This window comes from Carcharhinus amblyrhynchos, chromosome 28 (genome assembly GCF_965287045.1).
Source record: "Carcharhinus amblyrhynchos chromosome 28, sCarAmb.v2.hapA, whole genome shotgun sequence".
Taxonomy (NCBI): Eukaryota; Metazoa; Chordata; class Chondrichthyes; order Carcharhiniformes; family Carcharhinidae; genus Carcharhinus; species Carcharhinus amblyrhynchos.
This window is the reverse complement of record NC_137351.1, coordinates 11703021-11716461: the sequence shown is the minus strand read 5'-3', so window position 1 is coordinate 11716461 and position 13441 is coordinate 11703021. Positions and strand designations below refer to the sequence as shown.

The 13441-nt window shown below is 43.7% G+C and overlaps 1 protein-coding gene across 1 annotated transcript in view; it reads left to right on the top strand.

The window, feature by feature from the left end:
* The first annotated feature begins 1008 nt into the window (after positions 1–1008).
* smad3b (SMAD family member 3b) overlaps positions 1009–13441 on the top strand; it is a 109917-nt gene continuing 97484 nt past the window's right edge. The window contains exon 1 of the mRNA XM_080214347.1: positions 1009–1451. Coding sequence (XP_080070473.1) covers positions 1246–1451 — 206 coding nt within the window. The 5' untranslated portion in view covers positions 1009–1245. The remainder of the gene's footprint in view (positions 1452–13441) is intronic.

The window sequence follows — 13441 nt, the reverse complement described above, 5'->3', positions numbered from 1 at the left end:
ATTCTAAGATTCCAGCCAATTGTTTTTCTTACATAAAAGATGTGCTGGTTAGGTTGATTGGTCATGGTAAAATTGACTTTAGTGTCAGGGGGATTAACGGGGTAAATAAGTGGGGTTACGGAAGTAGGGCCTGGGCGGGATTGTGGTTGGTGCAGACTTGACGAGGCGAATGGCTTCCTTCTGCACTGTAGGGATTCTATGATCTAGTCGCCATGTTCTGGTGCCTGTTTGGGTACACTGAGAGAGAATTTAGCATGGCCAATGCACTTAACTGGCACGTCTTTCGGACCACGGGAGGAAACCGGAGCACCCAGAGGAAACCCACGTCAGAAATTGAACCTGAGTCCCTGGTGCTGTGAGGCAGCAGTGCTAACCACCGTGCTGTGACTGTAGGGATTCTATGTGGATCAGCTCTTGCCCAGTGTGGGAGTGAAATCACAGTTGCATTTCTTTTTGGGAGGTGTGCAAATTGATTTGAGATTGTAGTGTTGGGGCTGGGTTAAGTGAGGAGCCTTGGCTGTGATTGGTGCTGGGAGGCGATGGGGGGAAGTGGGTCTGGCCAATGACACTTTTCTCAATCTCTCTCCCTCCCTCCCTCCCCCTCTCTCTCTCTGTGTCTGTCTGTGGCGCTCACAGCACTGGCTGCTCTCAAACTACCGGCTTGTAAAATCATTTACATGAGAGGCAGACTTGGAGAAAGCTGATCTGAGTGGGGAGCCGGATCACTGCCAGAGTCTCCCCCCCCCCCCCGTCCCCGGCCACCTCCTCCCCAACTTCCCAGGCGGAGTAATCTCAACAGCAAGAGGAAGAGAGAAGAGGGAGTGCAAAAAAAAACTTTTCTTAAAAAGGAAAAGACTTTTTTTTTGTACGTGTGTGGTTGTATAAAAGCCCCAAGCCAGAGGGGGAGAGGTGTAACACCAAGTGCAAAGTAGAGGCACTCAATTGAGGGAGCGGAGGGTTATTGAGACCTTACCCCCCCCCCCCCCCCCCCCCCTTTCCCTCCTCCACTGCAAGAGGTGTCGTGCGGCTAGCGCCCCAGTCAAGTTGAGGAGCAGAAAAGTTTGGAGAAAGTTTTTGAAAGTTTTTTTTCTCCCTCTCAAGAGGGGAACCTCGGTCGGTGTTTTTTTTTTAAAGTTGTGTTTCCCTCTTTTTTCCCCCCCCCCCTCTTCCCTCTCCTTGTATTTAAAGACGGATTGAGGCAGCCGGGAGTTGGGGAGGGGAGAGAAGAGAGAGAGAAAGAAAAACATGTCTTCGATCTTGCCTTTCACTCCCCCGATTGTCAAACGCCTCCTGGGCTGGAAGAAGGGAGAGCAGAACGGCCAGGAGGAGAAATGGTGCGAGAAAGCCGTGAAGAGTCTGGTGAAAAAGCTGAAGAAAACCGGCCAGTTGGACGAGCTGGAAAAGGCAATCACCACACAGAGTATTAACACCAAGTGCATAACCATCCCCAGGTAACATGGTGCATTTTCTTCTTAAAACCCTCAAAAGTTTGTTTTTTTTTCTGAGCTGAAACGTGTCTGGATTAACAATCCTTTTATTCAAAGATTATTTTCTTTTAAAAAAACAAGGTGAATCTTAGTTTTCCTTTTAAGAAAACCCAAATTTCATTTGAAGTTTTTGATGTCTGTCTTTTGGGTTGATTGATTTTTTTTGGATGTGCAGCGTTAGGGGTTCCAGCGAGGTCCACCTGTGTTCATCATGAGGGTTTTTATTGCCTGTGGGCAAGTGCCCCTGTTTGGCATGCTGTATGACAGTTGCTGTTAAATGCACCCTGAGAACGCAGGATAACAGCTTGTTTGTCACAGAGAGAGTTAGTTACAGAGAAATGCCTTGAGAAGGCTGTCAATTCTCTAACAGTTTGATTGTGATATGTGTGTGTGTGTGTGTGTAGCGATATGTTTTATCTATCAGTGGAGTGGAGCTCTGTGAATTTTTTGACACACTCTTGGGGGTGATGGTGAGTTACAGTTTACTGGAGTCCCACTTGCTGTGGCAATGCACACAATTCTACGTGCAAGTTGTAGCGAGGGGTGATGGGGGAGGTCCAGTCTCCTTTTGCATCACATGGCTGACCAGGAATCTCCCTTCCTACCTGCTATGTGTTGGAAAGATTTTGCAGGTTGATACTGGACCTGTTATGAACGTACCTTCCTTGGCCATCAAATCCTGGGGTGGTACTTGAACCGGGATGTTTTGGCTTCTAGCCCTCTAAGTATTAGTACCCTCCTGGGGCTCTTTTGGCCTGCTTCCTGGGAGGCTGTGCCATCCAGCAAAGGCACAACAGTGTCCCTGATGGAGGAAATTTTTTTTTATTACTGCAACAGCAGCATTAGTAAGACAGTTCAACAATCTGTAGACTAGGTAATTGGGTCACTATTTTGTGGAGAGAGGCAACATAGATCTGAATGGACTGATTTTTGTGGATCACTGGGATGTTCATTGTGAACCCTGTGATGATTGTGCACCCAATTTGGCATCCAGTGCTATAATAGTGTAACACACGTGGTGCAGTCTGAATGCAACCAGACTGGCAATGAAACAGTCATCATTTAATCCTATTCTGTTACTCATAGTGAGGAACTGGTCAACTGAACTCTTGTGCACCTGTACAGGATCAGAGATGTTTGATTTCAAAGAGTAAACAATTTGTAACGTATTTGGATTTTGGTCAGTTTCTGCTTTGTCATGTAGCTGCTGTTAACAGTGTGAGTGCAGGCGAAATTCAGTATCAGGACCCATTCTCATTTTGGAGCATGGTGGCATTAGACTTGGAGTCAGCTCCACTTTTACTTGGAGTTGACTTGACATTCAATTTGCATACACCAGTTTGGTGCCTGCACAAAGCTGAAACTAACGCTTCAGTTAATGTAAATACATGTGAAAATGCTTTTGAGGTTAACTTACTCAATTATTAGTAGGTCGTTGGGGAGAGTGGTAGAACGAAGAGGAATGGTAACACAGTTAGCACTGCTGGCTCACAGCAGCCAGGGACCCGGGTTCAATTCCGGCCTCGATTGACTGTCTGTGTGGAGTTTACACATTCTCGCTGTGTCTGCATGGGTTTCCTCTGGATGCTCTGATTTCCTCCCACAGTCCAAAGATGTGAGGGTTAGGTTGATTGGCCATGCTAAATTGACCCAAATGTGAGGGGGGATTAGCTGGGTAAATAAGTGGGGTTATGGGAATAGGGCCTGGATGGGATTGTGGTTGGTGCAGACTCGACTGGGCCGAAAGGCTTCCTTGTGTACTGTAGGGATTCTGTGATTCTATGATCTAAAGGTGCAGGTTCTTAGCTCCTTGAAAGTGGAGTCACAGGTGGACAGAGTGGTGAAGAAGGCATTCAGCATGATTGGCTTCATTGGTCCGAGCGTTGAATAGAGGAGTTGGGAAGTCTTGTTGAAGTTGTACAAGATGTTGATAAGGCCACACTTAGGGTGACCAGAACTGTATACAGTCTTCTATTATAGAAAGGATATTATTAAATTAGAACGGATGCAGAAAAGATTTACTAGGATGCTACTGGGACTTGATGGCTTGAGTTATAAGGAGAGGCTTGGATAGACTGGGACTTCTTCCCCTGAAGCGTAGGAGGCATAGGGGTGATCTTATAGAGGCCTATAAAATAATGAGGGGCATAGATCAGCTAGATGGTCAACATCTTCTCCCAACGGTAGGGGAGTCTAACACTAGAGGGCATAGGTCTAAGGTGAGAGAAAAGAAATGCAAAAAGGTCCAGAGGGGCAATTTTTTCACAGGGTGGTGAGTGTCTGGAATGAGAGGTGGTAGTAGAGGTGGGAATAATGTTGTCCTTTAAAAGGTATTTAGACAGTACATGGATAAGATGGGTATACAAGGATATGGGTTAAACACGGGTAATTGGTACTAACTTAATGATAAAAATTAGGCGGCCTGGACAAGTTGGGCTGAAGGGCCTGTTTCCATGCTGTAAACCTCTTACTCTGTGAGAGAGGGATAGGAGCCGTTAATCTGACATTGCTGCATCTTTTTGAATGGTACAGTTCAACGTTCATTGTTTCTGGGGAGTTTTATCATTTTTATTTTTAAACGTTGCCTTTGCTGTCTCACTGTGTGCCTCAATGCAGGATGAGTGATGGGAAAGTGTAGCATGTAAATGGACAGAATAATATCTAACTGACCTGAGCATGTTGACTCATGTCAATTGTACCATGACCAGGTGCAGAAATCTGCGTAATCGCGTGGATTTCACATTTCCTAATAATCAATACATGCGCTTGGCTCACTTTCTATTAGGATAAGATTACTGTGAATAGTTTGGGGCTTTTCTCTGTGCCCTGTTCAGATACAAATCAGTTCTGATCCCAGGGAAATGCGCACAAAGTGATTTTATTCCTGGTTTCCTTACCTATTGTCTTAGCTGACTTGTGCTGAGTTACAGGTGCTTTTTACTTTATTTCAGTGGGTATGAGTGTTGCTAGCTAGGACAGTATTTAATGTCCATCCCTAATTGCCCTTAAAACGTGGTGGTGAGCTGCTTTCTTGAACCATTAACAGTGTGTGTGGTGTAGAGCAGAAGTTCCAAGATTCTGACCCAGCAACAATGGAAGACTGGTACTATAGTTCCAAATCAGGATGATCTGTGGCTTGGAGTGGAACTTACAGGTGGTGGTAAATGGCTGTTTAGAACAATTGATGATGGCTAGACTAGCTTTATATTTCAGACTTATTAACTAGATTTAAATTCCACCAGCTCTTGTGGTGGGATTTGAACCCATGTCCCCAGTGTATTAAACTGAGGTCTGGATTACTAATCCAACAATGTTACCACTACACCACCAGCTCTCTCTAAATGTAAATGTATTAAAGCTTAATTATTAGTGTCACAAGTGGGCTTACATTAACATTGCAATGAAGTTACTGTGGAAAATCTTCTGGTTGCCACCCTCCAGCACCTGTTCGGGTGCATTGACGGAGAATTTAGCATGGCCAGTGCAACTAACTAGCACATCTTTTGTACTGTGGGAGGAAACCCACGCAGACATGGGGAGAATGTGCAGACTCCACACAGACAGTGACCTGAGCTAGGAATCAAATCTGCATCCCTGGTGCCAAGAGGCAGCAGTGTTGACACCTGTGCCACTGTGGGCAAGCCACCTTAAATTTAGTTTAGAGTTCAAACAGCGACCCTGGTGAGATTCAAATCCGGAACCCCAGAGCATGGATCTAGGTTTGTGGTTTACCAGTTTGACCATTAGGCCACCCAGGAACCAAACGCATGGAGCAGGTTGTTGGTTTACAAACAGATAGCAGTGGCAAGAAGGTCAACTGTGGGGTGTAAGAGAACCTGTTAGCCAGCATGGGGACTGAAACCATGGCTTTTATCAGCATCACACTCCAACCACCAGAGCTAACAGGCCATTACAAAGAGCAGTTTGAATTACCAGAAGCCAGAATGAGGTTGCATGTTAAAACATGGGATTGAACCAGACATCTTTTAGATTTTCAGTCTTATGCTCTCCCAACTGGGCTATTTTAACTGATGGTATTCCCGTGCATCTGTGTCCTGACAATCTGGTTGAGGTTGTGGAGTTTGGAAGGTGCTGTTGAAGGAGCCTTGCTGAGTTGTAACAGTGCATTTTGTAGATAGTACACATGGTTGCCACTGTGTTGGAGAAAGTGAATGTTTAAGGTGGTGTATGGGTCAGCAATTCAGCGGCAGCTTTGTCCTGAATGGTGTTGATCATTTTTTGAGTGTTTTATGGAGTGCACTCATCCAGGTAAATAGATAACATTCAATCAGAGTCTGGACTTGAGCCATGTAGTTGGTGGACAGGCTTTAGAGAATCAGGAATGATTCATTTTCCACAGGATTTCCAGTCTCTGACCTGCCGTTATTTTGTAAATTGAGTTTGTGTCTTTGTATGCCCTGTTTGTGAACTGAAATCCCACTCACCTGACGAAGGGGCAGCGCTCTGAAAGCTAGTGGTAAATAAACTTGTTGGACTTTAACCTGGTGTTGTGAGACTTCTTACTGCATTTACCACAGTCCAACGCCAGCATCTCCAAATCATCACTGCTCTTGTAGCCGCAGTATTTGTATGGCTAGCCCAGTTCAGGTTCTAGTTGGTGCTAATGTCCAGGGTGTTGATAGTTGGTTGTATTTTGTATGCAATCTAAATGCTCATTCTGCATATATCAGGATACTCAGTGGAACATGGTAACTGTAGAGAAACTATTTTTGCTGACTGGGGAATACAGGACTGAGATGTGGTCAGTTAGAGCCAAATCTTTTTGGAGTGAAATTGTAAGATGAGTCTTCGTAGAATCTATGGCAGAGGCCTTTCTGTCCAAACTGGTCCATGCCAACAAAAAAGCCCATCTAAGCTAACACCATTTGATCCATATTCCTCTAAATCTTTCCTATCCATGTATCTATCCAAATGCTTTTTATATATTGTCAATGTCCCTGCCTCAACCACTTCTTCTGGCAGCTCATTCCACATGTGTACCACTCTCTGTGCAAAAAAAATGTTAGAAATCAAAGAACCTTACAGTGCAGAAAGAGGCCATTTGGCCCATCAAGTCTGCACTGACCACAATCCCACCCATTCCCTACCCTTATAAACCCTACATATTTTACCCGCTATTCCCTGTAACCTACACATGTCAGAACACTAAGGGGCAATTTTAGCATGGCCAATCAACCTAACCTGCACATCTTTGGATTGTGGGAGAAAACCGGAGCATCTGGAGGAAACCCACGCTTCTCAGTTTCCCAGTAATTTTTTTCCCTCTTAACTTAAACCTGTCATACAAAGGGGGAGATGGTGGTGGTGTGGAGGTAATGTCACTGGATTAGTGATCCAGAGGCCCAGGCTAATGTACTGGGAACATGGGTTCACATTTCACCATGCCAGCTGGTGAAGTTTAAATTAATAAATCTGGACTATGAAACTAAGTAATCGTGACACTGCCAACTATCATTGACAGTTGTTTAAAAACCTACTTGGCTGACTAGTAACCCTCAGGGAAGGAAATTTGCCATTCTGACCCACATGTGACTCCAGATCCACAATAATGTGGTTGATTCTTAACTGCCCTCTGAAATGCCCTAGCAAGCCACTCAGTTGAAGGGCCATTAGGGATGGGAGTCAAATGCTGGCCTTGCCAACAACTCCACACCCCTCGGAAGAATAATGGGGCGGGGAAAAGGTGTGTTGGAAGTTTGCTCCTCTTCTGCAAATGAAAATATAATGTTCAGTCAAATGTTAATTTTGAAGCTGAAAGTGATAGATTTTGGTTGCCAAAAATATTAAAGGATGTAGGGCAAAGTTACGATAGAACAGCCATGGATTCCTGAATGGCAGAAGAGGCTTGAGGGGCTTAGTTGACTCCTCCTACTCTATTTAAGCCAGAGCGCTTGAACATGGAAGGTTATCATAATAACCGTCTCAAAGCCCAAGCCGTCAGAACTCTTTTCTAATCTCTCTGTGCTGAATTGGTTATAAATGCCTCTGTGAAGTGCTATCAGATGCTTTGCTGTGGTGAAGACAGAAAAAAAAACAGAGGTGCTGCTTTTGGTCACTGTATTTAGGCCATAGGAACAATTTCCTACTCTAGTGTTCCTGCCAACCTGCTCTTCCATTCCACAATTCAGGTATTTTCTTTCGGTTAAAACGGAACCTTTTTTAGCAGCTTCCCTGATGTTGATTTTTGATAAATGTATACAGGAAAGAACCAGTTAGATTGGGGTCTCAGATTTGCCATTGGGGTATTTAATTACATGTCCAGCAATAGCTTTGTTTTGTGTAGTGTCCCTTGTGCAAATCTTTGGAAGGGGTTACAATGGACTCCAAACAGTAAATAAGTGAACATATGGGGAAGAAAGAAAGAGAAAATTTAGTCAGAGGTTTACAGCATGGAAACAGGCCCTTTGGCCCAACTTGTCCATGCTGCCCCTTTTTCAACCACTAAATTAGTTGCAGTTGCCCATGTTTGGCCCACATTCCTCTATACCCATCTTACCTATGTAACTGACAAAATTGTACTAGTCTTGGAAAAAGGTCCCCAGAAGGTAAAAGTATTAGATCTGAAGTATGAGCCTGCAATGGTGAAAAGAGAAAACAGGAATCTTTTATTATCATGACCAGTTTATTGCCGCCTTTGAGACGTATAACATTGAGTCATGCACTTTTATAAACATTGCTCCATAGGGAAAAGTTTCCTGAACTTCTGATAGTGACTCTAGCTTCCTGCTCACCATTTATCCCAACAGTTATCTGACCCTCTCATCCTATGACAGAGTTTCCAACCTACATAGGCCTAATTTCTGATGTTCTCTGTTGAGTATTAAAGAGTTGAGGGTAATAAGTGAAGGTGGAATTGAGGTAGATCAGCCATAATCTTGCTTGGTGGAACAGGCTCAAAGAGCCAATTGACTGACTCCAGTTCCTTTTTCTTATGCTTGAGTTACGCTGTCGTCTCTGTACCTGCCTTTCTCTTGCCTTGCCGAGCTTCTCTCTTTGGGTTTGTCTTTTTAACTGATCACTCGGGCAACTCTTCTAATTATTCATTGCCCACTTTGACGTGTTCATTCCTCTGAAGTGCCTATGGGTGATTTTTGATGATGACAGGTTGTTACAGTAGCCATTTTGTGTACAGTGACATACACAAACAGTAATATATTACTAATTCTCATGTTGTTCATGTTTGACAAGGTATTATAGTCTGGCTACCAGAACAAACAATTTTGTTTAATTCAGATAATGCATTGGAATCAAAGGGGAATGCAGAACATCAATTTAACATCTCATTTGGAAGGCATCGGACAATGTAGCAGTTCCACAGTAAGGCACCAATCTAGGTGTATGGACAAATCCTGGAGTGGGATTTGTACCTTCAACCTTTTCTGAAAGTAGGAGTGCCAGCAACTGAGCTAAACTGGCATTAAGATAGCAGAGATAGGGCAGGTATCTGAATACTTGTCAATTCAGCATTTACCTCTTTCAAGATTCTTCACTCAGTGACAATGCAGCAATTGATGTTCAAAAAACAATCTGTCACAGAGTAATATCATTGTTTGGCAGTATTCTTTGTTTGCTCAACACTGCTGCACTAATATTCCAAAGTGAGGAGCTCCTTCAGTCACAAAGGGACAGACTCTCCCACACTTGTAAAAAGTTTGGCCTGACCGTCAGGAAGACAAACGTCACAGTCCAGGATGTTGCCACAACGTCACCTATCAGCACTGACAATGTGATGCTGCAGCTTGTTGATAGTTTCACATATCGAGGCTCTACATCACCAACAATCTGTCACTTGATGCTGAAATCAACGCACACATTACTAAAGAGGCAGCTGTTATGCTCAAACTGAGAGAGAGAGTGTGGAGCAACATCAAACTGTGACTCTTCCAAGCCTGCACCCTCTGTACACTCCTCACAATGGTGAGAGCTGGATAACACGTGATCGGCAGGAGAAAGGCTGAATGGTTTTGGACGTATCCTTGGCCTCTCTTGGCAGGACAAGGTTATCAACTCTGAGGTCCTGGAGTAAGCTAATTCTTCCAGAGTGCCCTCAGTGCTCAGCCAGTGATGTCCACGTTGGTTCAGCCACATTCATTACGGCTGAATGAGAGACGTATACCTAGAGATCTTCTGAACAGTAGTCTGGCTTCTGAGTCACATTCTCCTGGGCGTTTTATACCTCCAACACAAGGAGACCTGCAAGTTAAACACAGAAATTGGGGAACTTTATAAATTTAACAATGTCTATAGCTATATTCACATTAAACCATTGAAACCTTTCATCGCCCACACTTACTCCCAAAGCTGCATGCAGTATAATTGCTGCTAATGGGCTCGTGGGGACTTTTTCAAATATGGTGATTTAACTTGTTAGCAGTATTACTGAAACACAGATGAAAAGTATTGTTCAGTCCAAATCTATTGTATGACCAGGCACTACAGCACAAAGTATGGTCCCCTGAGCTAAGAAGAAGTTTATCAATGTCTTTAGTGTCCATTTTGCACCTGTTTTCTTTCTGAAAGCTGCCTTCTGTGGCTGCCGTTGGAGTAAAGGATAAATAATTAATCTATCTTGATTCTCAAACATGATGGTCTGCAGAGTCTTTGTGCTGTTTTTTAAACTTTTTTTGCCCAGCTGCTTGTCCTGGTGTGTGATGATCCCATTGTCCTTGTCCTTGTCCTTGTGGGCACTGTCCTCTCAACCGAAATCTGCAGGTGAAAGAACGTCCCCCACAGGGTCGCAAAGAAGGGGATGAAGGACAAGCAGGCATTTTCTGTTTAAATGTAACTGGTTCCTAGAAATGTATGGAATGCACAGCCTTGCTGGCATTAATGCCCTATTTGAGCCTCTGTCCATCCTCCCTCATCTAACTCTTTATCAACATACTCCTCTCTTTCCTTCTCCCTTTTATCTATGTTATTTGCTTTAACCACTCCCCTGTGGTAGCATGTTTCATTCCCTGGGTAAGGAAGTTTCTCAGTGCATTTCATGGTGATTATTTTGTGTTACTGGCTTCTTTTCCTTGTACTTCTCCATGAGTGAAAACATAATGCCTAGAATGTCAAATCATTTAAAGTTTAATTCTGTTTTCTCTTTTCAAGAGAGAGCCAACCTGTTCACCCTGTCCACATGAGCAAAGCCTGCATTTCTGTTGTCATCCTTGTGTATGCCAAACCCATGTTGGTAATTTCCACCACTGGGTTCAGATTCATAGGCCGTCCATTTCTGTCATTTTTTCCTCCTTGTGTTAAAATGTCTAGGCATTTCAAATAATTGTCCCTTAGTCCCCCTGACACTATTATAGAACCATAAAGTGCAGAAGAGGACCTTTGGCCCATCAAGTCTGCACTGATGTGCAAGAAACATCTGAACTCTCACCTAATTCTATCTACCAGTACTTGGTCCATAGCCTTGAATGTTATGATGTTCCAAGTGTGCATCCAGATACACTTAAGGATGTGAGGCAAACTTAGCTGGGTAAATATGTGGGATTACTGGGATAAGGTCTGGATAGGATTGTTGTTGGTGCAGACTCAATGGGCCAAATAGCCGTCTCCTGCATTGTAGGGATTCTATGATTCTAACCAATGCCAGTGTACACCAGGCACAGACTGCAGCATTGCAGGCCTTTTATGTTTAGTTTATCGCCGTTGGTGGTCTTTTCACTATTGTGGCTTTGAGGACCTGAGGACATCTTTGAGAATGGCAAGACACAAAAATGGAATATCTGGTCTGTTCTCCGCACAAACCTCTCTCGGCCTCTTCACCTAATCTTAAAAGCGAATCCCATTCCTTTCGCCCCTGTATGTTTATCCAGTTTTCCCTTTAAATGCAAGTTTGCTATTCCCATAACCATTCAGATTGAGTTCCACGTTCTAACACTTCCTGGGTGAAGGCTTTTCCTCCTAAATTTACTATTGGATTTTTAGTGATTATCTTACGTTAAAGTGCCTAGATCCTGTTCTTACCTGTGAGGCTCTTTGCTTGAAATGAAAACTAATGGTCCAGTGGCACTATCTGAAGAAGAGCAGGGAGCAATGGCCTAATGGTATTATCGCTGGACTAGTAATCCAGAAACTCAGCTAATGTTCTGGGGACCTAGTTTCAAATTCCACCACGGCAGATGGTGGCATTTGAATATAATTTTAAAAATCTGAAACTAAGAATCTACTGATGACCATGAAACCATTGTTGATTGTCAGAAAAACCCATCTGGTTCACTGATTTCTTTTAGGGAAGGAAATCTGCCATCCTTACCCAGTCTGGCCTACATGTGACTCTAGAGCCACAGCAATGCTGTTGGTGCTCAACTGCCCTCCAAGGGCAACTAGGAGTGGGCAATAAATGCTGGCCAGTCAACGACGCCCATGTCCCACAAATGAATAAAAAGAAAAGCTTTCTTAATGTTTTGACTGACGGCTTAACTTCAACCAACATCAGAAATAGCACTACCCGCAACCTCTAGGCAGTAGGTAAAGCAGCAACCAATTTCTTTCATGCCAACCAAATAAACTAAATCATAGAATCCCTACAGTGAAGAAGAGGTCGTTCAGCCCATTGAATCTTCATTGGCTCTCTGACAAAGTATCTTACCCAGGCACTTACCTCTGTCCTTTTTTTTAAATTCGTTCATGGGACATTGGGCGTTACTGACTGGGCCAGCCTTTATTGGTCCTCCCTCGTTGCTTTTGAACTGAGTGTCTTGCTCGGCCATTTCAGAGGGAAGTTGAGAGTCACCCACGTTGTTGTGGCTCTGGAGTCACATATAGGCCAAACCACGTAAGGACGTCAGATTTCCTTCCCTAAAGGGCATTAGCGAATCAGATGGGTTTTTCCGACTATCGACAATGGTTTTGTGGGTCACCGTAAGGTTCATAATGCCAGACTCTCTTATATTATTGAAATAAAATTCTGCCGTGGTAGGATTGAACCCTAGTCCCCAGAACACCAGCTGAGTTTCTGGTCTAGGGATGATACCACTAGGCCATCACTCTATCCTTGTAACCTACACATTTGCAATCTACCTTACCTTTTGCACTTGAGCTAGGTTTGACTGATACTCAAGTCAGTCATATAAGATCAGTGAAAGCCAGAAATAGAATGGTTAGTCTGAGCACTTCAGACTGACAGAGGATACAAGGTTGGAGACCCAAGAAATAAAAGTTATTAGTTACACTCTTTTAAATTAACACACATCAAAAACAGAGCACATAGATCTTTGGCTGGTGGTTATTTTTAAGAAAGTGGGTGGAGCGAAGTAAGAGAACACGCAGGTAAGTGGAACCTAATGATGCATATCTCCTTCACACTGCTCTCTCCCTACAGTTAGAAAGGCAGCGCCATTGTATAAGGCCGCATCAACCCTTAATTCATCAGGGTAATTGCCGGGTTGTCCACCAGATTGAATTGGGATTGTTATTTTGGGGAAACAAGTCCCTGGTTTGACACATTGTGAATGCAGCCAGGTAGATTGGTGAGGTTGATGAACACACTGGGGTCAGTGAAGTCATGAGATGACCGGGACAGGAAGATCCTGGGTTGGTCCTCATTTTTGAGTTAACTGATCTTCAGGTGGGGTGGCAAAGGACAAGGCCTACACACAGTTCAATAAGGGAGGTGAAATAATAATCACAAGTTCCTGCTTCTATTCACTGGACAGTGATTCCAGCGCCTAAAGGCATTGGATAAGGCATTTTGCAAAAGGTCTGTTGATGGTCACTTTCTGTTTGGACTCTTGTGTGTTAAATGTCAGAGCTCCTCCAAATTGTTCTCCCCTTCTATGTATATAAAAAAAAAACAAATCTTCTAATAGAGGTCACCAGTTTCAGTATCTCCTTATACAGTTTGGTGGCTAATTTTCTTTAATGCTTTGCTGAAGTGCCTTGGGACATTGAAGAGACAATATAATTGTAAGCTGTCCAAAGATGTGCAGGTT